Source organism: Gastrolobium bilobum, unplaced genomic scaffold, assembly GCF_033153095.1.
Source record: "Gastrolobium bilobum isolate Gb01-03AN ecotype WA unplaced genomic scaffold, APGP_CSIRO_Gbil_v1 utg8929, whole genome shotgun sequence".
NCBI classification, from domain to species: Eukaryota; Viridiplantae; Streptophyta; class Magnoliopsida; order Fabales; family Fabaceae; genus Gastrolobium; species Gastrolobium bilobum.
In genome coordinates, this window is record NW_026897016.1 from 1 (window position 1) to 27554 (window position 27554).

Sequence of the window (27554 nt, forward strand, 5' to 3'; positions counted from 1 at the left end):
CAGGGCGAGAAATACTCTTCCCATCGTATGCTTCGAGCTGTGAAAAATCGATTTGGATCCACTGATGAGGTATTCGACAATAATTATATTATGGATATACTATGTCTTCCTTGATAGTTAAGTGATTAATTTCTACCAATACTTGTGATAAACTAATTGATAAAAATTTAAAAAATTTCCCTAAGAATATTTAATTTGAAAAAATATCTAATTGAGTAATTTGAAAAAGTTGCAATTAATAATAATTAATAAGGAAGATGAAAGAAAAACTAGGAGTGATAAATAGCCCATCAACTTTGGCCAAAAACCAATGTTATGATTGTTAGAATATCCTCATATATGTAATTATGTATAACATCAATTAGGATTATGTATATAAGGAAGTAAATCATCATGTATTTAATTTTGTTAGAATATATTAAATATGATTAGATATGATTAGTCTGTAATTATTATGATTAGATATGATTAGTCTGTAATTAATTCTGATTGTATTAGGTTTGTATTAGGTCTGGGCCTTTCACTTAAGCCCATTAGAGTCTCTATATATTGTATCCCTCTAAATTAGATCAATACACAACATATTATTTTATATTCAAGTTGGTATCAGAGCTCTTTTGTTCTGAGGACTCTCGCTTTCGCTTAGAAACCTTGTTTTTGCTTTAAAACCTAAGCCCACTGCTTAGGAGTCCTCTTTCTTTGCCGTGCGTCCTTCCGGCAAGCCATCTAGGGCTGTAAACAGCTTCTGAGTAATTTTCCAAACGCGTCAGCACCGTCGACGGCCACCGGAACCACCGTCCGCCACTAGGACCACTGTTCAGGCCACGAGAGACGTTTTTCCGGCGACTTTTCAGACTAGACGTCACGCGATTAGGACCGTCTCCTCCCGGCGATCAAGTCTGTGGAGGTCCGGTCACCAACGCATCCCTCACGCGCCACCTTCTACCGGCGCGTGTGCACTACTCCGGCGGTTTTTTCCGGCCGGTCTTGGACAGAGAAGCTCGCATTCTCCTCCCCTTTCTGGATCTGTGATTGTTCCTCTGTGGGTCTGACCTTAGACGCGTGGTTCTCCTTGATTGGATATCGTTTGCCTTCGTTTATGGCTTTTATATTTTATCTTTAAATGGCAGCATCATCTCCTGATCTCTCGGAGGTTAACTCTCCTTCTATTGTTGCAAATATAGCTCAGTCAGACAATGCATCATTTGGTTCAGGTTCGGACTATGCTGCACTCCAAACCCCTCTCAGGAAGGCTTCTCCTCAGTCTCAGCCTTATATTGGTAATCCCGTTGCTTGTGTTTCTCATTCTACATCACTTGGCACTTGGATATTTGACTCCGGTGCTACCGATCATCTCTGTGGTAATAAGGAACTCTTTACATCTCTTACTTATTCTGATCATTTACTGTCTTTTACCCTTGCGGATGGAACCAAAGCCCCAGTTCGTGGGATTGGACAAGCTCGTCCGACCTCTACCTTGGCCCTGACATCTGTCTATTACATTCCTGGCATCCCTTATAATTTAATTTCTATTAGTAAGTTGATCCACTCCCTCACTTGCACCATTACTTTCTCTAACCATTCTGTTTCTGTGCAGGATCCGGGTACGGGGAAAATGATTGGAGTGGGTCGTGAGTCACAGGGGCTTTATTATCTGGATGTGCCTCGTCCTTCAGTAGCATGCTCTCTCACAGAATCTCCACAACTTATCCACAGTCGCCTTGGTCATCCAAGTCTTTCAAAGTTGCAGAAAATGGATCCTCTTTTGTCCGGTCTTCAGTCTTTAGATTATGTGTCATGTCAACAAGGGAAGCATACACGCTCCTCTTTTGCCAGTCGAGTCAATAAACGAGCTGTTGCCCCTTTCTCTCTTGTTCATTCAGATATTTGGGGTCCAAGTCGTACCTTGTCTGTCTTAGGTTTTCGGTATTTCGTTACCTTTATTGATGATTTTTCCCGTTGCACTTGGACCTATTTAATGAAAAATCGTTCTGAGTTATTTTCCATTTATAAAAAGTTTTCTACTGAGATCCATACTCAATTTGGTGTTTCTATTCGTATTTTACGTAGTGATAATGCTAAGGAATATGTTTCTATTGATTTTTCTAATTTCTTGGCCACACAAGGTACTTTACATCAAACTACTTGTCCTCACACTCCACAACAAAATGGGGTGGCTGAACGTAAAAACAGACATCTCATTGAAACTGCCCGTACCCTTCTTATTCATATGCAGGTTCCCCCACTTCTGGGCAGATGCTGTACTCATCTCTTGTTTTCTCATCAATCGCATGCCTTCATCTGTGCTCCACAATGACATTCCTCATAATCTATTGCTTCCAGATGTTCCTCTTTATCCTCTAACTCCACATGTCTTTGGTTGTACTTGTTTTGTTCATGATCTCACTCTTGGCAAGGATAAGTTAACATCCAAAGCCTTTCAGTGTATCTTTCTTGGTTATTCTCGTCTTCAAAAGGGTTATCGTTGTTATTCTCCCGACCTTAAGCGTTACTTAGTTTCCGCTGATGTCACTTTTCTTGATCAACAACCCTTTAATTCTATCCCATCTCAGATGTCACAGGTTGATCATGTACTTCCTGTCCCTTTTCTTGACTTGTCTTTGCCAGTTGCAGGTGCTTCTATTCCAGATGAGCAACCTATTGCTTCTATACCTGAGGACCGTCCACTTCTCACCTATCAGCGTCGCAAAACTGTGCCTCCTGTCGACTCGACTCTTGCTGACTCATCGCTCACTGCTGTTGCTTCTTCCCCTCCGGATCCTTCATCAGAGACTCTTCCCATTGCTCAAAGAAAAGGTACACGTTTTACTCGTAACCCTTATCCTCTTTATACCTTTTTGAGTTATGACCATCTTTCTTCACCTCATTTCACCTTTGTTTCTAGTCTTTCTTCTATTTCTATTCCTAAGACCACAGGTGAAGCACTTTCCCATCCAGGGTGGCGCCAAGCAATGCTTGATGAGATGACTGCACTTCATTCCAATGGCACTTGGGACCTTGTTTCTGCTCCTCCAGAGAAGTCTATAGTTGTGTGTCGCTGGGTTTTTACTGTGAAAGTTGGACCTGATGGCCATATTGATCGTCTCAAGGCACGTTTAGTTGCCAAGGGTTTTACTCAAATCTTTGGCCTTGATTATAGCGATACATTTTCTCCGATCGCTAAGATGGCGTCAGTCTGCCTCTTTCTTGCCCTTGCTGTTGTTCGTCACTGGCCACTCCTTCAACTTGACATCAAAAAATGCTTTTCTTCATGGTGATTTACAAGAAGAAGTTTACATGGAGCAACCACCTGGTTTTGTTGCTCAGGGGGAGTCTGGAAAGGTGTGTCGTCTTCGGAAATCCTTATATGGTCTCAAGCAGTCTCCTCGAGCATGGTTCAGTCGCTTCAGTTTTGCTGTTCAGGCGTTTGGCTTAATCCGCAGTAAAGTTGACCATTCTGTGTTTTATAGGATTACATCTCCTGATAAGTGTATCTATTTGTTAGTCTATGTTGACGACATCATTCTCACCGGAAGTGATCAAGACAGAATTCGTCAGTTAAAACAGCATTTGTTTAGTACATTTCAAACAAAGGACCTTGGGAAGCTGCGTTACTTCTTGGGAATTGAGGTGGCGCAATCCAGACAGGGCATTTCTATCTGTCAAAGGAAATATGCCTTGGATATCCTAGAAGAAATTGGTATTGTTAGAAATAATATTATTTTATTATTATTAGAATAGTCTAGAATAGTCTAGATTGTGGGCTTGGCCCATTAGGTCATCCCATTAGGTCTTTTTAGTCTCTATAAATAGAGAGCCTCCTTGTACAGACTTACACACTTGAATATACAATATATTTCAGATTCAATTTGGTATCAGAGCTCTCGATCTGAGGGCTCTGCTTCCGCATATATATCTTTTCCTTTCGTTTTACTGCCGTGCATCATACCGGCAAACCTTTTTACCGCCGTGCATCATACCGGCAACCCTTTTCAACCCTCCGAACATTGTTAGACCCTTTTTCGATCTCAGATCGTCATCCTCCTTCATTATTTGACCAGAAAACACTGTTCACATCGCCAGAAACACCATTCCGTCACTGTTCATCACTGTTCCGGCCACCTTTCCGGCGAGAAACCACGCGATCAGGATCCCCTCACGCCGGCGACCATTTCTGTTCAAGACCCGTCCCAAACGGCCGCCGCACGCGCCTCCACGCGCCACCACAGCTGTCTGCGCGTGGGCCTCACGCGCCACCTCTCTCCGGCGCGTGTGCACTGTTCCGGCCACCTTTTCCGACCAAACCAAGGCAGACAGGCTCGCCTCTGCCTCCTCCTTCCAGATCCAGTGACCGATCGTTGTGGGTCTCTTCCGTTCGAGGGTTTCCAGTGCAAAAGTCGCTACTTTGTTCCTTTTTCGCGTAATTTTTACAGTTTTTTGGTTGTCTGATCGCTGTTCCTGATGGAAGGAACCAGTAAACATTCTTCCGGCATCATTTCAAGTGTTATTCCATCTATCACAACTCTGAAATTGACCGGATCTGCCACTTACAAGACCTGGTCTACCTCCGTTAAGATCTGGTTTACCGGTCAAGGCCATGACAAACATCTCACCACTAAGAAGACTGATATTTCCCAAGATCAGATTACTGAATGGGAGAAAGTTGATGCTCAGCTCCTCAGTATTCTTTGGCAATCCATTGATTCATCTCTTCTCAATATTTTCATTCCTTTTGAGACCTGCTATGATGTGTGGACGGAAGCCAAAAACCTCTACACCAATGATATTCAACAACTTTATTCCATTGTCTCCCAGATGATGGATTTGCGCAAATCACCCGAAGCTCGTATGGAAGTTTATGTTGGTGAGATTCGTTCTTTGATGCAGGAATTTTTGGCTATGTTACCTCATGCTGCGGATGCTACAGTGTACCGGACGCAAGTGGAGCGTCTCTTTACGGTTGTGACTCTCTCTGGTCTCCCTGACGGATTAGAAAGTGTTTGTGAGAACATTCTAACCAGTACTGCGATTCCCAGCCTATCCCAGACCTTTCAGCGCCTTCTGAATCTTCAAGATAAGGTGGCCCCCGCACACGTCACAGCTACTGACTCTACTGCTCTCTTGTCTGATTCTGCTGCTTTAGTCTCTCGTGGTAATTGGAACAATGGTGGACGCGGTCGTGGTCGTGGCCGCGGACAAGGCGGTCGCGGGCCCATGACATCATATGGCCCAGGCGGACGTGGACAGACGATGTCGTATGGACAGGGTGGCCGAGGACAAAGGCCTCGGTGTAATTATTGCCAATATCTGGGCCACATTGAAGAACGTTGTTATAGAAAGTACCCTCACTTGAAGCCACCACATATGAACTTTGCTCAAACAGATGTTGTGCCGCCCTCTACCGGATCAGTGACTATTTCCGCTGCAGACTATGAGGCCCTTCTCCAGAAGAGTTCTTCTCAGCCACCTGCTCCAGATACTGGTAATCATGTTGCTTGTTTTTCTCAATCGTCTCTTGGACCCTGGATAATAGACTCAGGTGCTACTGATCATCTTTGTGGCAATAAGGATCTTTTTACTTCCCTTACCTTTTCTAATAATCTTCCCTCTGTTACTCTTGCTGATGGCACCAAGGCTCCTGCTCGTGGCATTGGGCAAGCCAAACCAACTCCCTTCTTGACTTTAACCTCTGTTTATTACATCCCTGGCATTCCTTTTAATTTAATTTCTGTTAGTCAATTGACCCATTCTCTTTCTTGCTCTATCACCTTTTCTAAACAGTCTTTTTCTATGCAGGATCCGGGTACGGGGAAGACGATTTGAGCGGGCGGTGAGTCACGAGGTCTCTACTATCTGCATGCACCCTCTGCTCCAGTTGCATGCTCTCTCACAGAGTCTCCTGAGCTTCTCCATAGCCGTCTGGGTCATCCAAGTCTCTCGAAGCTTCAGCATATGGTTCCTTTTTTGTCAGGTCTTAAGTCTTTGAATTGTCAGTCTTGTCAGCAGGGAAAGCATACTCGTTCTTCCTTTGCTAGTAGAGTCAATAAAAGAGCTGCTGCTCCCTTTTCTATTGTTCATTCTGATATTTGGGGTCCGAGTCGGACTATGTCAATTTTGGGTTTTCAGTATTTTGTAACCTTTATTGATGATTTCTCCCGTTGCACTTGGGTTTATTTAATGAAAAATCGTTCTGAGTTATTTTCAATTTATCAAAAGTTTTGTGCAGAAATAAAAACTCAATTTGGTGCTTCTATTCAAATCTTGCGCAGTGATAATGCAAAAGAGTATGTGTCTCTTGAATTTTCTAAATTTTTGGATACACATGGGACGATACACCGGACTACTTGTCCCCACACTCCACAACAAAATGGAGTCGCTGAACGTAAAAATAGACATCTAGTTGAAACTGCACGTACTCTTCTCATTCATATGAACGTCCCACTTCGTTTTTGGGCAGATGCTATTATCACCTCATGTTTCCTTATCAACTGCATGCCCTCTTCTGTACTAAATAATGATGTTCCCCACAGTATTTTGTTTTCCGGAGCACCTTCTTATCCTCTGCCTTTACATATTTTTGGCTGTACTTGTTTTGTTCATGATCTTACTTCAGGTAAAGACAAGTTGACATCCAAGGCCTTCAAATGTATTTTCCTTGGGTATACCCGTTTTCAAAAAGGGTATCGTTGCTATTCTCCTGATCTCAAGCGTTATATCATTTCTGCTGATGTCACTTTCCTTGATCAGCAGCCTTTTCACTCTACTCCGTCTCCAGTGTCACAAGTTGATCAGGTCCTTCCTGTTCCTTTTCTTGACTTGTCTTTACCAGCTGCAGGTGCCCCTATTCCAGAGGAGCAACCAATTACCTCCATACCTGCAGATCGTCCTCTCCTCACATACCAGCGTCGTCAGCCTGCACCTCCTCCGACTTTGCCTCTTGATGACTCATCGCCCTTTCCCGTTGGCTCTTCTCCTCCGGATCCTCCATCAGAGACTCCTCCCATTGCCCTTCGGAAAGGTATTCGATCCACTCGAAATCCTCATCCCTTTTATTCTTTCTTGAGTTATGACAGACTTTCTTCACAACATTTTACTTTTGTTTCTAGTCTCTCTTCTGTTTCCATCCCTAAAACCACAGGTGAAGCACTATCTCATCCAGGGTGGCGCCAGGCGATGCTTGATGAAATGCAGGCACTTCACTCTAATGGCACTTGGGATCTTGTTCGTGCTCCTCCCGGGAAGTCTGTTGTTGGTTGTCGATGGGTGTTCACAGTTAAAGTTGGTCCTGATGGCACTGTTGATCGCCTTAAAGCTCGCTTAGTGGCCAAGGGATACACACAGATCTTTGGTCTTGATTATGGGGATACCTTTTCTCCTGTTGCTAAGATGGCTTCTGTTCGCCTGTTTCTTGCCCTTGCCGCCATTCATCATTGGCCTCTTCTCCAACTTGATATTAAGAATGCTTTTCTACATGGTGACTTGCAGGAAGAAGTTTATATGGAGCAACCACCAGGTTTTGTTGCTCAGGGGGAGAGTTCTGGAATGATATGTAAACTTCGGAAATCTTTATATGGCCTGAAGCAATCTCCTCGGGCCTGGTTTAGCCGCTTTAGTTCAGTTGTTGAATCCTTTGGCTTAATCAGAAGCAAAGCCGATCATTCTGTCTTTTACCGGCATAGCTCTTCTGGCCAGTGCGTTTATCTCCTGGTCTATGTTGATGACATTATCATTACAGGCAGTGATCAGATCGGGATTGATCAGTTGAAAGAGCATTTATTCAATCAATTTGAGACCAAAGATCTTGGCAGACTTCGATATTTCTTGGGGATCGAAGTTGCACAGTCTAGGCGGGGCATTTCCATCTGTCAGAGGAAGTATGCACTGGATATCCTAGATGAGACTGGAATGTTAGGCTGTAAACCCATTGATACACCTATGGACCCCAATGTTAAGTTATTACCAGGACAGGGGGAGCCACTGCCAGATCCTAGTCGCTACCGCCGACTAGTTGGAAAATTGAATTATCTTACTGTGACAAGGCCAGATATCTCCTTCGCAGTGAGTGTTGCAAGTCAATTTCTTGATTCTCCCTGTGACTCCCATTGGGATGCAGTTATTAGAATTCTCCGATATATTAAAAAGGCGCCAGGAAGAGGTTTATTATATACAAATAAAGGGAGTTCAGAGATCTCTAGTTATTCAGATGCTGACTGGGCAGGTTCTCCTTCAGATAGACGATCCACCTCAGGGTATTGTGTTCTTTTCGGAGGAAATTTGATCTCTTGGAAAAGTAAGAAGCAAACTGTGGTCGCCAGATCCAGTGCGGAGGCAGAATATCGGGCAATGGCAAATGCAACCTGTGAGCTCATCTGGCTGAGACAATTGCTGAAGGAACTCCATCTCTGTGAACAAAGGCCTATGAAGCTCATTTGTGACGACCAAGCCGCTTTGCATATATCCTCTAACCCAGTCTTTCATGAGAGGACCAAGCATATAGAAATTGACTGTCATTTTGTTAGAGAAAAGATCCAGTCAAGGGAGATCGAGACAGCATTTGTCAATTCCAATGATCAACTTGCGGATGTATTCACTAAAGCTCTTAGAGGTCCCCGAATAGATCATATTTGTAACAAGCTGGGAGCTTTTGATATATACGCACCAGCTTGAGGGGGAGTGTTAGAAATAATATTATTTTATTATTATTAGAATAGTCTAGAATAGTCTAGATTGTGGGCTTGGCCCATTAGGTCATCCCATTAGGTCTTTTTAGTCTCTATAAATAGAGAGCCTCCTTGTACAGACTTACACACTTGAATATACAATATATTTCATATTCAATTGGTATGTTGGGGAGTAAACCAGTTGATACACCTATGGATCCTAATGTCAAATTATTGCCCGGACAGGGGGAGCCGTTATCTGATCCTGGACGTTATCGGAGGCTAATTGGGAAGCTCAACTATCTTATTGTGACTAGGCCAGATATTTCTTTTGCTGTTAGTACGGCTAGTCAGTTTCTTGATTCCCCTTGTGATTCACATTGGGATGCTGCTGTGAGGATCCTCCGATACATCAAAGGAGCACCAGGAAAAGGTTTGTTGTATTCAGATCAGGGAAATACAGAAATTTGTGGTTATTCAGATGCTGATTGGGCAGGATCACCCTCGGACAGGCGCTATACTTCTGGCTATTGTGTCTTCTTTGGAGGAAACTTAATTTCGTGGAAGAGCAAGAAACAACCTGCTGTTGCTCGATCTAGTGCAGAAGCTGAGTATCGTGCAATGACAAATGCTTCCTGTGAGTTAGTCTGGTTAAAGCAGTTGATTCAGGAGCTTCATCTTTGTGAACAGAAACAACCCATGACACTCATCTGTGATAATCAAGCTGCGCTACATATATCATCTAATCATGTCTTTCATGAGAGGACCAAACATATAGAGATTGATTGTCACTTCATTCGAGAAAAGATTCAGTCAGGAGAAATCAAGACTGCTTTCGTCAACTCCTCTGATCAACTAGCGGATGTCTTCACTAAAGCTCTTAGAGGTCCTCGGGTTCAATATATTTGTAACAAGCTTGGTGCTCACAATATATACGCACCAGCTTGAGGGGGAGTGTTAGAATATATTAAATATGATTAGATATGATTAGTCTGTAATTATTATGATTAGATATGATTAGTCTGTAATTAATTCTGATTGTATTAGGTTTGTATTAGGTCTGGGCCTTTCACTTAAGCCCATTAGAGTCTCTATATATTGTAACCGTCTAAATTAGATCAATACAAAACATATTATTTTATATTCAAGTAATTTTATACTAATATATGTGTGGTCTGCTTTGGACACACAGAAGTCCTCAATATTCTGATATTCAAGTCGGTATTAGAGCAGGTTTTGACCCATCTGTGCTAAAGAAACCCTAGTTTGGTTTTGCCCAGCAGTTGTCTTCCTTGCTGCATCTCAATACCGGCAAGCCTTTCATGTGGCACGTCGTTCAGGCAGCCTCCCGATGTGCCGTGCCTCCTTGTAGCCACTGTCCATAGCATCTTTGGTCATCTCCGTAGCCGTTCTCCGTAGTCCGCCGCCACCGAAAAATTTCCAGTAACCTTTTTAATCAAAAATGACCCAATGATCTGACATGCCTCCTCCAAATGGGACGATCTGCACCAGTTGCACATTGATAAACCTCCCCACATGCCACTGTAGTCTACTGCTGCAAAAACAACCCAAAATGGAAAATAATAAATATATTTAGAACATTCACAGCAGATTTGTAAATATGGAAGGTGTTAGTAGCATGCCACCTTTCGTCCATGCATGCATTCTACCAATTCAAATTCAAGGCAGTCCCATTATTTTCAGTTTTTCACACATCTCATCTCTCCTCTACTCCTTAATAAAAATAAAAATAAAAATAAAAATCACTCCCCGTTAAACCCGACTAGCGAGTGTGGGGTGGAGGCAATCCTTGTACACAGCCTTACCCTTGTTGCAAAAAAAAAAACATTTAATCGTAATTGCTCTCAAAGTTCGATCTCAAACACGCAACCAGCTTTGAGGGAAGAAACAAAGAAAGATGAATAAGAGAGAAGAAAGAAGGCGATAATGATTAGAGATAACAAGGCGGAGCCACCAAATTTCTTTAGCTGCCTCCCCAATGAGGTCTTGTCGATCATCCTCTCTATGCTTCCAATTGAGGATGATGTAAGAACCTTCATTTCAAAGATATGGTGGTTTCTGCAGAAGCAAACTTCACGCCTTGATTTTGATGTGGAGCATATGCTACAACCTGTAAACAAGACTCAACTTTTCACGAGATAATCATTTGGATTTCATTCTCAATTTGAACACTGGTAAAGGACTTTGCCAGTACAGTATGCTCATACGAGATAACACCTTGGCAATTTGACTTGTGTTATTTTTCTTAATCTTGAGATAACAGCTTGACTAGCTGCCACTTTCTATATTTCTTTGATTTGGAGGATATTCTAGTTGAGAAAAAGAAAGGGCTGAAATATTTGGCCCTAGCTTGTGAGCCTGTTGGTATTATTATTAAATAACCTTTTCCCAAAACATGTAATATTTGGAATTCCTTTTCGTCCCCCTTAGGTCACTTTAGTTGATTTGTTATTTTCTTGAAAGTCCATCCACATTTGAGACTAGAGATCCCTAAAACTGAAAAACATGCATAAGAAAGATAAAGCCATTTTTATGCATAAAGGAAGTTAGTTAATTAATTAATTCTAAAAAATTAAAAATCAACTCGTGACCTCAAGAAGAGGAAAAATGAATTCCAAATATTATATGATTTTGGAAAAGGTTTTTTAATTATCATAGCAACAGGTTCAGAAGCTAGGGTCAAATATTTTAGCCCTTTCTTCTTCTCAACTAGAACGGGATCCAGGTTTCTAATTCCAAATCGGAAAAAAGTTGTCAAATTGCCAAGGTGTTATCTCAAGATTAAGAAGAATAATGTACAGTACTGGCGAAATACTTTCCCTGTGTTCAAATCAAGAACGAAATCCAAATGAGCATATGGTGAAATGTTGAGCCTTGTTAAAGGTTGTAGACTTGTAGCATATACTCTACATCAAAATCAAGGGTGAAGTTTGCATGCACAGAAGCCTACATATCTATTGAAAAGAAGCTTTTGTATATTGATATTGAATAAATTACATGAGTGAGTATTTATACAAGAAAGAATCGCTAAGAATGACTAAGCGATGACTAATCAATCCTATCACAATCCTAATCACAATCAATTCTAATCAATCACAATTAATCCTAATCAATCATAATCAATCCTAATCAATCCTAATTAATAGGAAATAAAAACGGAAACATGTTTGAATTCTAATTTTCTACACTCCCCCTCAAGTTGGGAGGTAAATATTGATCATTCCCAACTTGCCAATCAAGTCTTCGAATGCTGGACGGTGTAGGCCCTTGGTAAGGACATCTGCCGTTTGCTCTTTGGTTGGAACATATATCAAATGCACACTTCCATCATCTAATTTTTCTTTGATGAAGTGACGATCAACTTCTACGTGCTTTGTTCGATCATGATGCACAGGATTTTGAGCAATGCTAACAGCTGCCTTGTTGTCACAATATAGTTTTATTGGTAGGGAATATGAAATCTTCAACTCTTGAAGAAGTCTTCTCAACCAGATTCCTTCACAAACTCCATGAGCTAAAGCTCGAAATTCTGCTTCAGCACTACTTCTTGCAACCACTGTTTGCTTTTTGCTTCTCCAAGTAACAAGATTTCCCCACACATAGGTGCAATAGCCTGAGGTAGATCTTCTGTCTACTGATGAGCCTGCCCAATCTGCATCACTGTAGATTTCAATTGTCCTTTTATACCCCTTTTTAAAGAATAATCCTCTTCCTGGAGTATTCTTGAGGTATCTAAGCACCCTATAGACTGCACTAAGATGCTTCTCCGTGGGTGAGTGCATGAATTGACTAATCATACTCACCGCAAAGGCAATGTCAGGACGCGTATGAGATAAGTAGATTAGTTTACCAACCAATCGCTGATATTGTTCTTTATCCACCTCATTTCCATCTTCAATACCTAACTTGGTATTAGGTTCCACAGGTGTCTCAGCAGGTTTACACCCTAACATTCCTGTTTCCAACAAAAGATCTAGAACATATTTCTTTTGTGTTAGAGTGATACCTGTTTTGCTCCTAGCAACTTCCATACCAAGGAAATATTTGAGAGTGCCAAGGTCTTTGAGTTCAAATTGAGCTGCTAGAAATTTCTTCAAGGTGTTCAATTCCTCAATATCATCACCTGTAAGAATTATATCATCTACATATACAATAAGAATAGCAATTTTACCATCCTTAGAGTGTTTGTGGAAGAGAGTATGATCAGTCTGTGCTTGAATGAAGCCTCTTCTTTTGATTGCTTGTGTGAATTTGTCGAACCATTCTCTGGGAGACTGTTTCAATCCATATAGAGACTTTTTTAGTTTACACACTGATCCATTTCCCTTTTCAAAACCAGGTGGAGGATCCATATAGACTTCTTCATGTAAGTCACCATTTAGGAATGCATTCTTCACATCTAACTGTTGCAGAGGCCAATCTAGATTGGCAGCAAGAGATAAGAGAACTCAGATGGTATTGACTTTAGCAACCGGAGCAAAAGTCTCATGATAATCTATCCCATGAGTCTGAGTGAAACCCTTTGCAACCAATCTTGCCTTGTATCTGTTGATGCTATTATCTGCATTGAATTTTATAGTAAACACCCATTTGCATTCTACTGCCTTTTTTCCTTTGGGTAGGGTCACTATCTCCCAAGTTCCATTTCTTTCTAAAGCATTCATTTCTTCAAAGACAGCATCCCTCCATTTTTTATCATTGAGAGCCTCATGTATATTTCTCGGTATCTTTGTACTATCCAACATAGTATTGAAAGCACGAAACCCTGGGGACAACTTTCCATATGAAATATGATTAGAAATAGGATGAGTAGTACAAGATCGAGTACCTTTTCTGAGAGCAATGGGCAAGTGTAGATCATTTTCACCATGACACTCAAGTATTGGGGTGCTGGAACTAGAACATGGTTCAGAATCCTGGCAGTGTAGAGGCTCTGGGTTATTCACACTTTGAGGAGGCTTTCGCCTGCTATAAACTTGTCCCCATTTTGAGGAGGCTCCTGATGGTGAGGATTCTGTAGCTCCCCCTGTTTCTAAAAGTAGAGGTAATACTGTGGCATTAATAGGTTCCCATGACTGATCTTCATCTACTCCTATAGACTCCCCCTGAAGAGAAGTCGAGGGGAAGAAAGGGTCATTCTCAGAAAAAGTGACATCCATAGAGACAAAGACCTTACGAAGAGAGGGTGAATAACACTTATAGCCACGTTGAGTAGGAGAATAACCAATAAAGACACACTGGAGAGACTTAGGATCAAGCTTAGATCGTTGATGGGAGGGAATATGGACAAATACAACACAACCAAATAACTTGAGAGGTAAGGAGAAGACACCTCGGAAGGAAGGGAAGATACGAACAAGACTAGAAAGAGGAGACTGAAATTTCAGAATGCGAGATGGCATTCGATTTATCAGATACGAGGCAGTGAGAACTGCCTCTCCCCAAAGATATTTAGGAACACTCGTGGTAAACATAAGAGCCCGAGCAACTTCAAGGAGATGTCGGTTTTTTCTTTCCGCAACTCCGTTTTGTTGGGGTGTGTCAGGACACGAGCTTTGGTGAAGGATGCCATGTTGGGAAAGATATTCTCCAAGAATAGAGTTAAAATACTCTTTGCCATTATCTGTACGAAGAATTTGTATAGCAACTTGGAATTGGGTTTGAACCATGGCATGAAATTTTTTAAACACGGATGCAGCATCGGACTTATTCTTTAGAAGATACACCCAACAAACTCGAGAATGGTCATCAATGAAGGTAATGAACCATCGAGTACCTGAAATATTTTTAACACGGGCTGGACCCCATATGTCGCTATGAATTAAGGAAAATGGGGAAGAGTCATGGTGAACTTTAGAAGGATAATGAGCACGAGTATGCTTGGCAAGTTGACAAATATCACAAGAAAACAAACTTGGACTTTTATTAATAAATAAGTTTGGCAACAACTTCTGAAGATAAATAAAATTTGGATGGCCTAGCCTACGATGCCACAGCATAACATTCATTACATGAATCAAAAGGAAACATAGAGTTTTTTTCTACGAAAACAGCTTCATGAGTCACATCCTCCTCAAAGTAGTAAAGTCCACCATCCTCTCTAGCACTGCCAATCATCCTCTCCGAGTCCTGTTCCTGAAAAACACAACTATGTGGAAAGAATTTAGCAAAGCAATGCAACTCAGAGGTGAGCTTGCTAATGGAAATGAGATTACAAGTCAGAGAAGGAACATAAAGAACTGATGTCAAAGTAATCAGCTCAGAAAGTTTAATGGTTCTGTGTCCCGCAATCTGGGAAAAACTGCCATCGGCGATCTTGACCTGAGAAGGTTCAGAATATGGAGTGTATGAACAAAACAAGCCAAGATTACCTGTCATATGATCAGAGGCTCCAGAATCAAGGATCCAATGATTTTGACTATCAACATGGAAAGTTGTACCTTGCTGGACCACATGACTAGTGGCCTTAGGAGGTTGCTCGTGGTAATAAAAAGAGTGTTTTGAGGAAGCCATGAATAAAAAGAGAAGGGTTGACCGTTGATGAAAAATCAAGTTTTGTAAACTTTTGATCTGACCTCTGGAACAGGAAGGGGAGAAGCCGGCGAGAAGGTCTGTGCAAGTCGCGACGGAAAAAAAAAACGTCTGGAAGGCGGCGCGTGGTGGCGCGTGCAGCGGCTGACGGCGATGGGTCCAGCGGCGGTCGACTCGTCGGATCCTTCTGAGTCGAATAGTCACCTCACTTTTTTGATCGGAGGTCAGTAAACTAGGTTTCTGTGTTGGACAGATTCAAGGCGGTGTTTAGGAGGTGTTTGACGGTGATGGAAGTGTTTGGATGGTTATTTCAGATTTGAATTAGGGTAGGAACGAACCCGCTCTGATACCATATTGAAAAGAAGTTTTTGTATATTGATATTGAATAAATTACATGAGTGAGTATTTATACAAGAAAGAATCGCTAAGAATGACTAAGCGATGACTAATCAATCCTATCACAATCCTAATCACAATCAATTCTAATCAATCACAATTAATCCTAATCAATCATAATCAATCCTAATCAATCATAATCAATCCTAATTAATAGGAAATAAAAACGGAAACATGTTTGAATTCTAATTTTCTACAATATCTTTGAAAGGATGTTGGTTCTTACTGCATGGTCAGTTGGAAGCATAGGGCAGGTAATGAAATCTGGTGGCTCCTCCTTGTGATCTCTTATCACAATGGCCTTCTTTCTTCTCTTCATCATCTTTCTTTGTTCTTCCCTCAAACTTTTTGTGTACTTGGGATGGAGCTGAGAGTCTGAGAGCAATTAAGAGTGAGATATTAAGGAGTAGTGTGACAACTAGTGGAGCTGCCTTGAGTTTAAAAAATGCATGCGTGGACGAAAGATGACATGTTATTAAAACCTTCCATATTTACAAATTTGCCATGAATGTTCTAAAAGTAGCCTGTTAGTTGTCTAGATGGGGGATATTAACTTTTCTACTCAATCTCACATCTGGCAATAAGTTGGTACTATTGTAGAACTGGGGCATGTTGATATATGTAAAGAACTTAAGAACCTTGAGGTCACCATCCCAAAAGCTAGCTCTAAATATGGGATTATATATCTCAACACGCCCCCTCACGCGAGAGCCCATTGGGCTTGAAGGGTGGACAATGCACAGGCCCACCTACCTGTGCGAACAAAGAAATTCCACTTGAAAGAAAGTGGGGGGCGACGAGGATCGAACCCGGGACACGAGGCTCTGATACCATGTAAAGAACCTTGGGATACACCACCCAAAAGCTAGCTCAAAGGGTGGGAGTGCTCAAGGCCTTATAAAGGCCACATTAGTTGCACATACAACCAATGTGGGACTATATATATCTCAACACGCCCCCTCACACGAGAGCTCATTGGGCTTGAAGAGTGGATGATGCAACAGGCCCAGCCTACCTGTGCTAAGAAATTCCACAAGAGAAAGTGGGGAGTAGCGAGACTCTGATACCATGTAAAGAACCACTTAAAATGTAAAGAATATTGGGATACACCACCCTAAAAGCTAGCTCAAAGGGTGGGAGTGCCCAAGACCTTATAAACTCCACATTAGTTGCACATACAACCAATGTGGGACTATATATCTCAACACGCCCCCTCACACGAGAGCCTATTGGGCTTGAAGAGTGGACAATGCAACAGGCCCAACCTACCTGTGCTAAGAAACGCCACAAGAGAAAGTGGGGGGCGACGAGGATCGAACCCGGGACACGAGGCTCTGATACCATGTAAAGAACCTTGGGATACACCATCCCAAAAGCTAGCTCTAAAGGTGGGATTATATATCTCAACCTCACACAAGAGCCCATTGGGCTTGAAGAGTGGACAATGCAACAGGCCCAACCTACCTGTGCTAAGAAACGCCACAAGAGAAAGTGGAGGGTGGCGAGACTCTGATACCATGTAAAGAACATTGGGATACACCTCCCCAAAAGCTAGCTCAAAGGGTGGGAGTGCCCAAGACCTTATAAACTCCATATTAACTGCACATACAACCAATGTGGGACTATATATCTCAACAATATATATCATATGATCTGCTGTGTGAAGGAATGAAACTTATTCTATTGTAAGGAGTCATGCATTTTTCATCTCTCAAGTTTACGACGTAAATAAGTGGCTTCTTTCTGTATTATTATGTCAATTTATGAGTTATTTGGCTTGGGCTTATATTTTGTTTCCTGTATAATTATTATGATCAGGGGAAACTTTATGTCTGATCTTTGTTGTCTTTGATCTATATGGTCAGCTTGGAGTTTTTGAGATGTCACATTCAGGACTTCAGGCTGTTTCAAATGCCAGTGAAATGTTTCTCAGTGAGCAACACCTAGACTCCGAAATTTTAGCTGGACTAGCTGTTGCTGTAATAATGGATGGGTCCCGAACATTCCTTATCGAAATTCAGGTAATTCTCTTCTGTACTTTCAACGTATCAAATATTTTAAGTTGTCAAGCCCGATATGGATATCCTACTATATTCGATAGTTCTGTTGAGAAACTTAACTACCATCTGTCCGTCACCCTTGTCATTAATTGTGATATCTTGCAAGTTGCAAGCCATTATAAGAAATGATGATGCTTACAGAACACTATAAGTGCCAATAAATACACTACTTGCAGTCTCTGGGTTTTGGATCAAATATAGTACGCATTGAGGTGTTTCAACATTCTCTAATTATCACCTTAGTACCTTCTGTTGGAACTTTTATTGGGTTGAATCCTAAGTGCTAATCACAATGTGATTATGTATCTATATTGGAAATCTCCAATTACACTTTCTCAATCGCCATCTTTGTGTATCCTGTAGTCATCTTATTTCTCTTTATTATTTCTTCCCTAATCAAATGAAGCAATGAAAAAATGTTTTACTTTTTTTGTTTAAAAGAAATCAAATGTATAAATATTTACAATGTATAATTTGGAGAAAATCGAGATCAGCTCTTACTGAAGTCTTCTGATGTACTTACTGAGGTTTTCAGTTTGTAGTGCTCATTAGTTTCTTCGTGTCAATGTAGAAAGAAACTTGGAACACACTATTGCAGTATTTTCAGCATCCTTTCTGACTTGTTCTACTCTGACATCCTTCAAAAGAATTATTTAGGTTATTTTCCAATTGTATTTTGCAGGCACTTTGTCTTTCTGGTTCAACAGGTTCAAGGCAAGTTAATGGGATCCAAGCAAGTAGAGCTGATATGATCATATCAGTGAGTTATTTTCAAAGATTTTATTAACAGTCTTATCCCTGCTTTCATGTCAATGCTCATCTTTTAATCCTCTCTTTCTTCTTAATGGGAAAATGAAAGAATAGGATGCTTGAAGGGGTATTGCTTTACCCTTCATTGAAATGAAAGGTGTAAAATTGTTCCTTGATCATCTTTCCGTTCCTTGAACTGCAGGTTCTTATAAAGCAAGCTGGTCTTCGACTCCAAGAACATGTAAGCTGATTCATAAATGTGATATATCCTTTTGAGTTTGTTGTTCCTTCACTCTATTGAGTGGTCCAGTGTTCTATTTTATCATAATACAGATACTATGTCAATATTGATATGTTCACAGAATTAAATCCTCTGAATAAATAATAAATCCGAAAAAGTAGGAACATAACTAAAGAAAAATAATATCAAACATGGCAATGTCAACAAGTATGCAAGTCTTTTCACAAACTCTTAGTGCATTGATCTCTTATTACTGTTGCAAGAATGACATAAACTCAATGATCTAGGGGCCTACTTTAACTTCACAATCTGTGGGGAGGTGGTATGAGTGCACTGTGCATCTTCCCTTCGAGAATATAGAAGTGCAATGACGTGGATAATTTCAGTGAATTAGATTGACAACAAACAAATAACAAAATCCTTTTTCTAAAAAAAAAAAAAAAAATAACAAAATTCACATATGCCTTCTCTATTTGACTTTTGCATGATCATATGGAGTTTTCCAGCAAAACTTTGTGTGAATTAACTAGTCATTTAAACAATTGTCCATCACATCACCTTACTATTTAATTAGTTATAAAGTCCATCGTCTGATTGGTGCTTTATAATTTAACCAGCGGATATTTCTTGTTGATATTTGTATTGATTATATTCTATTTCCTTGTCTTGCCTTTGGTCAACAGGCCGTGTTTTTGAATGTTGTTAGTGGATTGACAGTGACTGAGACTGCTGGAGATCTTGCAATAGCAGCTGCAATTTGCAGCAGGTTTGAGTTTCAATTTTTTTTTAAAAAAATGATATAAAATATTGTTGATCGGACAATGATCAATGTCATGTGAGAATTGGGAGGGTCTTGTTAACCATTTCATGCACCTTGTTCGTGGAAATAAATTTTACAGAAAATTTATATTAAATAAACCATGATTATTGCACATGTGCTTTTTTCTCCCTTATGTTCCAAATATACCATTCTGGATTTTAATCTTTATTACTTCATTTGTTACCTCTGTTGTCTTGTCTTTTCCTTTTTCCCAGTTGCTTGGAGCTACCTATTCCAAATGACGTTGCATTCATTGGTGAAATTGGTCTTGGTGGTGAGATTCGCATGGTGAGCATATTCTTTATAATGTTAATATTGCTATTGATATCTATAGGCCAATCTAGAGTCTTCAGTAGCATAATGGTGTGCCGAATACAATATTGAAGGGCTTAATGATAAAATTTTTGCATCTGTTAAGAGATATATAAAAATCATTAATGTAGCCTCATCATCAGCTTAAGCTTTTGAGTTGAATTGGTTCTTTATATGGTATTAGAGTTTCGGTGTCACAGTTTGATCCTTACTGTCCCCCATTTAGTTAATAATTAATTAAGTCTAGTGGAGTTTTTTGGCATAGGTAGGTTGGTCTATGCATTATCTACCCTTCAAACCCAGTGGGCTCTCGTGTGAGAGTGCATGTTAGAGATAAATAAAAATCATTAATGTAACCTCACTCAACAGCTTAAACTTTTGGGTTGAATTGGTTCTTTACAATAAATATCATATGCCATGAGATGAAAGCTTTCCTTTGTGAGATTTGTCATTTGACCGTAGGATTGAACTCTTTGGTGGGCTTGCATTATCTGGTCAGCTATAGTTCTTAAAAACCAAGACGTGTTTGGCTGCTTCATCATCAAAATATTCATTAGAGGTTGACTGAGGTTGATTTCATTGAAGCAAGTAGCATCCAGCTGATTGAATCATATTCTTTGATTTCGGGGATCTTAGCTTTAAAATTTGCCTGTGCTAAACAAATTGTACTTCAAAACCTATACTTTTTATTGTGCTTTTCAAGAACTGCACATTGCTTGTATCCATGAATTCATAATATAAGGTACTGCTTGTTTTATTTATTATTTAATTCGGCGTTCTTATTTATGTTATGATACAGGTTCCTAGAATGGAGAAAAGGGTATACACAGTGGCGAAATTGGGTTACAGAATGTGCATAGTGCCGAAGGCAGCTGAAAAGGCTTTAGTAGGGACTGAAGGTTTAGAGAGGATGAAAGTTGTTGGTTGCAGGAATCTGAAAGACGTTATCAACACGGTATTTCCCAATATAATGAAAAGAAGATAGTGATTGATCACACTAAAAGCATTTGTGTTATGCTTGTATAGATCTCTCATATTAGGCTTTTAATTTATGTAATGTAAAATGTAACTCAAATTTTATATATAGCCTTACGTAGCAAGTAATTGTGCTTTTAATTTTTCTGCAAAAAGTACAATGGTACAACTATTATATTAGGTTCTAAGTACCAACTACACATCATTACGCGCATATATTGACAAACATTATTAACTGAACTCATCATTGATCAATAAACGAGTGGTTTTTTTGGATTTTTTTGGCGAGTAAGCCAAAGTAAAACATATCACAACATAAAACTGAGACAACACTTCTTAAAGGGTGCAGTAGGAAATAGGAATGACACATTAAGAGATAACAGTATGAATCTCCCCATCTGGTTTTTGGTGTTGAGTTCTTTCTTTACTTTCTCCAATGATATCTTTAGGATTCCAGAAGCTAGGCTGATTGGTTAAAGATAGTAACCTTGCCCACATGCGATCAGTTATCACAACCTTCTTCTGTGTCTCATTTATCCGCTGCACAATACCAAAAGTTCAATTCACAGTGAACTAAAAATAACTGCAAGATTATTAAATTTTTTAAAGGATAATGTAGAAAGATTGCCAAAAAAATGTTTCAAGTATCATAATAATTATCATGATCAACCACAACATAAATGGAGAATCTTAAATAGGGACCAACCCGAGTGATTGTAAAGATCAAATTACTACTTATATGGTTAATTGCTAATATCCACTTTCTTTTTTTATGGAGATACAAAATGGATGTTAAAATTTCATTTATCAGTTTTCAATACAATTTTACCAATAAAATTGAACCATCATTATTTTTAATTTTTAGCACTATACCAAACTGATGCATAAGCATAGTTATCTTCAGTTTGGCCTCCTTTTACACATATTGTTCAAAGATAACTTACATAAAATGGAATATAAGCATGTCTGTCATTGACCGGGCCAACTATGAAGCCTGTGTATCCAGCCATTGCACCATTAACAGCACTATGAGCAAGGAGAGTGCAATACACATTATCAGAAGCAATACTTGGAACAGCACGGATCATGTAGGTAGGATCTGCCAACAGCAAAATTTTCATTTGGTTAGAAAAATTTGTTTATTCAAGTAATATACTATCATTTGTACCAGTAAAAAGAAGAGGTCGAACCAATGTACTTCAGATTTATAGCCATTTTTTGATGTTTTGCAAAGTGGTCCTACAACAGAAATAAATAAATAAATTTGTTACTTGGAGAAACGAAAAAGAAAATTCTGCATCATGGAAATCTTGTGATTAGGATAATAGGCCAATTGCTTGGATGTAATTTGAGAGAAAATTCACAGTTCAAATGATGTTAAAGCAAGTGAGATTACTAAAGATGCTGTGAAATAAGAATATCTTACAAATAATTTTATATATCTATGTAGCTATCTTGAATATATACAATGAATTCTAAATTTGATCATGTTACATATGTTTTTTCTTCAGATTCTTGGAAGTACTAGACTTCAAAATTGTTACTTATAATGCAAGAAAAATAACACTTAATAGAAAATACATACTTCAGGAGTATTATTCCAGGGTTTATGTTGGTACCTGATTCTGGTACTTGGATAATTGCAAAGAAATAACAAGAAGAAGATGAATAACAACTTTTATTATAATCAGACTGAGGCATACACCATCGTGTCTACCCTCAGATTCATGACAACAAATTAACAATGCAGTAAAGGTTAAGGCCACTTCCTAACAATGGACTGGCCGATTATAAAAGAAGATTACACTCCCACCTATCCCTTACAGCAACCGAGGCATATACCTTCTCAGTGCTCTCACCCACATAATGACAATAATCTTTTCTGCCTTCTCTCCTTTCCCGTAACCAACTTATACTGCCCTCACCTCTTTTCCCATTTCTCCAATATCTTCCTCTCCATTCATCGCTTGCCATGTGTCCCCATCAGTAACTAACTGTGATGTGTCCATACCCTTCCTCCTATGGGCCTTTCGACTGTACACTTGGACATATGGCTTGAGAGGCCCATCAATACCCCCTTCTTCAAAATCCACCTTGTCCTCAAGGTGAAAATAAGGAAATGCAGCTTGAAACTCCTCTAATGGCTCCCATGTAGCATCACAATCATCCAACTCTGCCCATTGTACCAATATTTCACTCGTACCATCCAGGAGACGACGAGCTTTCAAAACAGCAGCCGGTTGTAACTGTAACTCTAAGTCAGCAGACAAGCACCTAGGCAGGGGTAGTACCACCAAAGAAGGATGAATAGCTCTCTTTAATTGAGAGACATGGAAGACAGGATGGACCTTTGAATATGAAGGGAGCTCCAACCTGTAAGCCACGGGTCCAATCTTTGCTGAAATTGTAAATGGCCCATAAAATCTTGGGCTTAATTTCTGATTAATTCTCCTAGCTAAAGACCTCAACTTATAAGGATGGATCTTTACAAAAACCGTATCACCAACCACATAATTCTCCTCCCTTCTCCCTTTGTCAGCCTGCAGCTTCATTCGCTGTTGTGCTTGACACAAATTCTGTTTTAGTTCCACCAAAATAGCATCCCTAGCCAACAACCATGTATCCACAGCTGCCACGGTTGTGCTGCCAGGTGTAAAAGAAATAAGAGATGGCGGGTCACGACCATACACCGCTCGAAATGGGGTCATTTGAATAGACCTGTTATATGTTGTATTGAACCAAAATTCAGCCCAAGACAACCACTTAGCCCACCCCTTGGGATGTCCACTAGCAAAGCAACGCAAATAAGTCTCCAAGGTACGATTGACAACCTCGGTTTGGCCATCCGTTTGGGGATGATAGGCTGAACTAAACTTTAATTTAGTGCCCGTTAGTTTAAAGAGTTCACCCCAAAACTTACTCATGAAAATTCTGTCACGATCCGACACAATGGATTTGGGAATTCCATGCAGCCGAATCACTTCCCTCAAGAACACAGCAGCCACGGTCTGAGCATCATATGGGTGTTTAAGAGTCATGAAGTGGGCATACTTGGAAAGCCTATCCACCACCACCAATATGGTATCCGTCCCCTTGGAAACTGGCAGGCCACCAATAAAGTCAATGGACAACTCCTCCCACACTTGTTGAGGAATAGGCAACGGTTGTAACAACCCAGCAGGCTTCAAATGATCATATTTTTGTTGTTGACAAATAGCACAAGCTCGCACAAAAGCGGCCACATCCTGACGCATTCCCTTCCAAAAAAAACACCAGCCACGCGCTTTAATGTCCTCAATTCCCCCGAATGGCCACCCCAAGGAGAGGAGTGAAACTCCTGGAGAATGGCAGCAAGATGAGGAGAGGATCGAGGGAGAACTAACCTGTTTTTATACCATAAACTTCCTTTGAGTACTTGATAACCCGGATGAGAAGTAGCATTTTGTACGACATCAGTGAAAATTTTTTTTGTCACTGGATCATGAAGGACCTCTTCAGACAGTCCTTGCAAGTCAGGGCTGGTGACCATGGTGAGCTCCTTGCAATCCATAACACGAGAAAGCGCGTCCGCTGCTGTATTTTCCTTTCCGGGTTTGTAACGTATTTCAAAATCATATCCCATCAATTTAGCCACCCACTTTTGCTGTCCTTCGACCATTAATCGTTGCTCCGTCAAATATTTGAGACTCCTATGATCGGTTGTAATGACAAAATGACGCCCCAACAAATAGTGACGCCACTTGTAGACGGCAAACACGATAGCTTTTAACTCCCGTTCGTAGACCGAGAGTACTTTATCTTTGTCAGAAAAAGCCTTACTGAGAAATGCTATAGGGCGGCCTGCCTGCATTAATACAGCCCCCATCCCCACTCCTGATGCATCTGTCTCCACAAAGAAGGTCTCATCAAAGTTAGGCAGTGCTAATGTTGGGAGCAACAACATCTCCGCTTTGAGAGCTTCAAAGGACAATTGAGCCTCCTCACTCCATACGAAGCTGTCCTTTTTGAGCAGCTGAGTCAATGGGTGTGCAACCTGACCATATTGTCTCACAAACCTCCGGTAATATCCCGTTAATCCCAAAAACCCACGAAGACCTTTCACATTTGTGGGAGTAGGCCATTGTGACATAGCTTCCAACTTATGGTGGTCGGCCTTGACACCCTCCTTGGAAATAAGATGACCCAAGTATTCGAGTTCGTTTTCCACAAAGGTGCATTTTTTTTTGTTGGCAGCGAAATGATTTTGTCTCAAGACATCCAACACTATCTTCAAATGGTCACAATGTTGGTCTAAAGAGTTGTTGTACACCAGGATGTCATCAAAAAAAACCAAGACGAATTTTCGCAGATAAGGCTTGAAGACCGTATTCATCAGTGATTGAAATGTAGAAGGGGCATTCCTTAAGCCAAAGGGCATTACAAGATATTCATAATGGCCCTCATGCGTACGAAATGCGGTCTTCTCAATGTCTTCTACCCTCATTCGAATCTGATTATAGCCTGATTTCAAATCTAACTTGGAGAAAATCTCAGCCCCATGCAACTCATCAAGCAATTCATCAATAACAGGTAAAGGAAACTTATCAGGAATAGTTACCTTGTTCAAGGCCCTGTAGTCCACACAGAAACGCCAGCTCCCATCTTTTTTTTTCACTAAGATTAAGGGACTTGAATACGGGCTGCAACTGGGTCTGATCATGCCCACTACTAACATCTCTCTGACAAACTTTTCAATTTCTTCCTTCTGATAGTAGGGGTAACGATATGGCCTAATATTAGGGGTGTCTGCCCCCTGTTTCAGTAGAATTTTGTGATCACATGCTCTAGAAGGTGGTAGTTCTGAGGGGGGTTGGAAAACATCATCATATTGCAGTAGAAGCTCTGCAACCCGAGGATCCTCATCGGGAGTACCAGTTAACTCCATTGCTGAATACCCCAGTTCAATATAATACCCCTCTGTGCTCTTCTTCCATGCGCGATTCATGCTCTTGTAAGAGACCTGACAATAAGATAACTCAGGATCGCCTTGCAAGGTCACCATGCTCCCTTTCCATGGAATCCGTAAGGATAATTTCCCAAAATTAGCTTGAATGTCTCCCAGGCCTTCCAACCACGAAAATCCCAGCACCACATCCACCCCCTTAAGACAGAATATGTAGAAGTCTTGAATGATTGACACATGAGGCAAGACTAGAGTGACTCCCTGACAAACTCCCATACCTTGGACTCGGTGGCCATCTCCCACCTCCACCCGAAAAGACCTTGATTGCATGGATGGGATCCCCACTGTATCTACCACATGCTCCCCAATGAAGTTGTGAGATGCCCCGGTATCCACGAGCACCATCACCTTATGGCCCTGAATCTTCCCCCATAACTTCAGCGAACGGTTGGAGGTGATACCCACCACACTTTGAATGCTGAGTTGAAGGGTCTCCAGTTGGTCCTCGCCCCCTGTCTCCTGAATCGGATCTTCATCTCCGTCGGCACCCCCATCGTCGCTCACAAGCATCACGCGCAACTGTGGGTTAGGGCACACGTGCCCAGGACCAAAGGGTCCTCCACAACGGAAACATAGGTTGCGACGCCTATGATCAGCCTCCTCTTCCGACGAAAGTCGACGGAAATTGTTTCTCCGGCGGCCGTCTGACGCGTTGGCTGTCGCTCCTGGTGGTTGAGTAGCACCTAGTTCACTCGTAGCCCCCCCAACGCGATTAGGATTCGCGAGGGTGTGGCTGGCTGCTGACGACACCTGGGTATTAAGTGTGTTGGATGTAGGGCTTTGGGCCGATGTTACAGGCCCATTTTGTTGCCATCTACTCCCACCTCCCTTATTTCCCAACGCGGGCCTACTTCCCCCCATATGACTATTATGAAGCCCAATCCCTGTACGGCCTACTCCACCATCTCCCCTTCCTAACACAGCTTCGCGTTCTTCAACCCGTTGAGCCAAGATCATCATCTCCCCAATATCTCCAGGTGAGTGCAAGCGAATTTCGGCTCGAATTTCCGGTCTCAACCCAGTCAGGAATGCTGCTTGCATTAATTCCTCATCCGCTTGTCCTAACGGAGCGGACAACACTTCGAACTGTTTTCTGAACTCAGCCACCGTCCCCAATTGCTTCAGTTCCATCAACGCTTCGTATGGATTTCCAGAAGGAGATGCATGAAAACGTTGTAACACTGCCGTTCTGAAGATCAACCACTCCGCCAATGGGTTTCGCGGTTCCCACCACTGGAACCAACTCAAAGCTTCTCCCTCCAAGCAAATCGATGCCGTCTCCAACTGTTCCTCTGGTGGAATTCGATTGACCCTGAAGTACCGTTCAGCTCTAAAGATCCAACCGTAGGGATCCTCCCTTGAGAAGTAAGGGACCTCCACCCTTTTCATTCTTTCTTCGTTCCTCACTATTCTCGCGTTGTTGTCGTTGTTTCCTCCTTGGCTTCCACTGCCATCACTGTTAGATCCTCCGGGTCTCCCAGCTCGAGCTATGTCCTGAAGGGTTCTCATAACTTCAGCCAGATTTGTTTCAATCCGACGAACACCTTCTTCCGTTCCTCCTACCCTAGCTTCCAACGTCTCCATTCGGTGGTCCATATTTCTTGTCAACACCATTCACTATTTGTTTCCCAGAAAAGAGCTTTGATACCAAATGTTGGTACCTGATTCTGGTACTTGGATAATTGCAAAGAAATAACAAGAAGAAGATGAATAACAACTTTTATTATAATCAGACTGAGGCATACACCATCGTGTCTACCCTCAGATTCATGACAACAAATTAACA

The 27554-nt window shown here is 41.1% G+C and overlaps 2 protein-coding genes across 2 annotated transcripts; one reads left to right on the forward strand and one right to left on the reverse strand.

Moving 5' to 3' along the window:
- Positions 1 to 3: 3 nt before the first annotated feature.
- On the forward strand, positions 4 to 20927 carry LOC133303431 (uncharacterized; the record flags this gene model as incomplete). Its single annotated transcript, XM_061503341.1, has 7 exons — positions 4 to 69; positions 17474 to 17629; positions 18351 to 18428; positions 18621 to 18659; positions 19343 to 19425; positions 19695 to 19767; positions 20591 to 20927. Coding segments are annotated over 7 exons (681 nt in total), but the record flags the coding sequence as incomplete, so codon positions are not given.
- Positions 20928 to 21135: 208 nt separating this feature from the next.
- Positions 21136 to 27382, reverse strand: LOC133303430 (uncharacterized). Its single transcript, XM_061503340.1, has 5 exons — positions 24257 to 27382; positions 22692 to 24149; positions 21957 to 22005; positions 21711 to 21865; positions 21136 to 21306 (listed from the first exon to the last, which is right to left on the reverse strand). Exons 1-5 carry the CDS (start codon positions 27380 to 27382, stop codon positions 21136 to 21138), a joined length of 4959 nt encoding a protein of 1652 aa, XP_061359324.1.
- Positions 27383 to 27554: the final 172 nt, after the last annotated feature.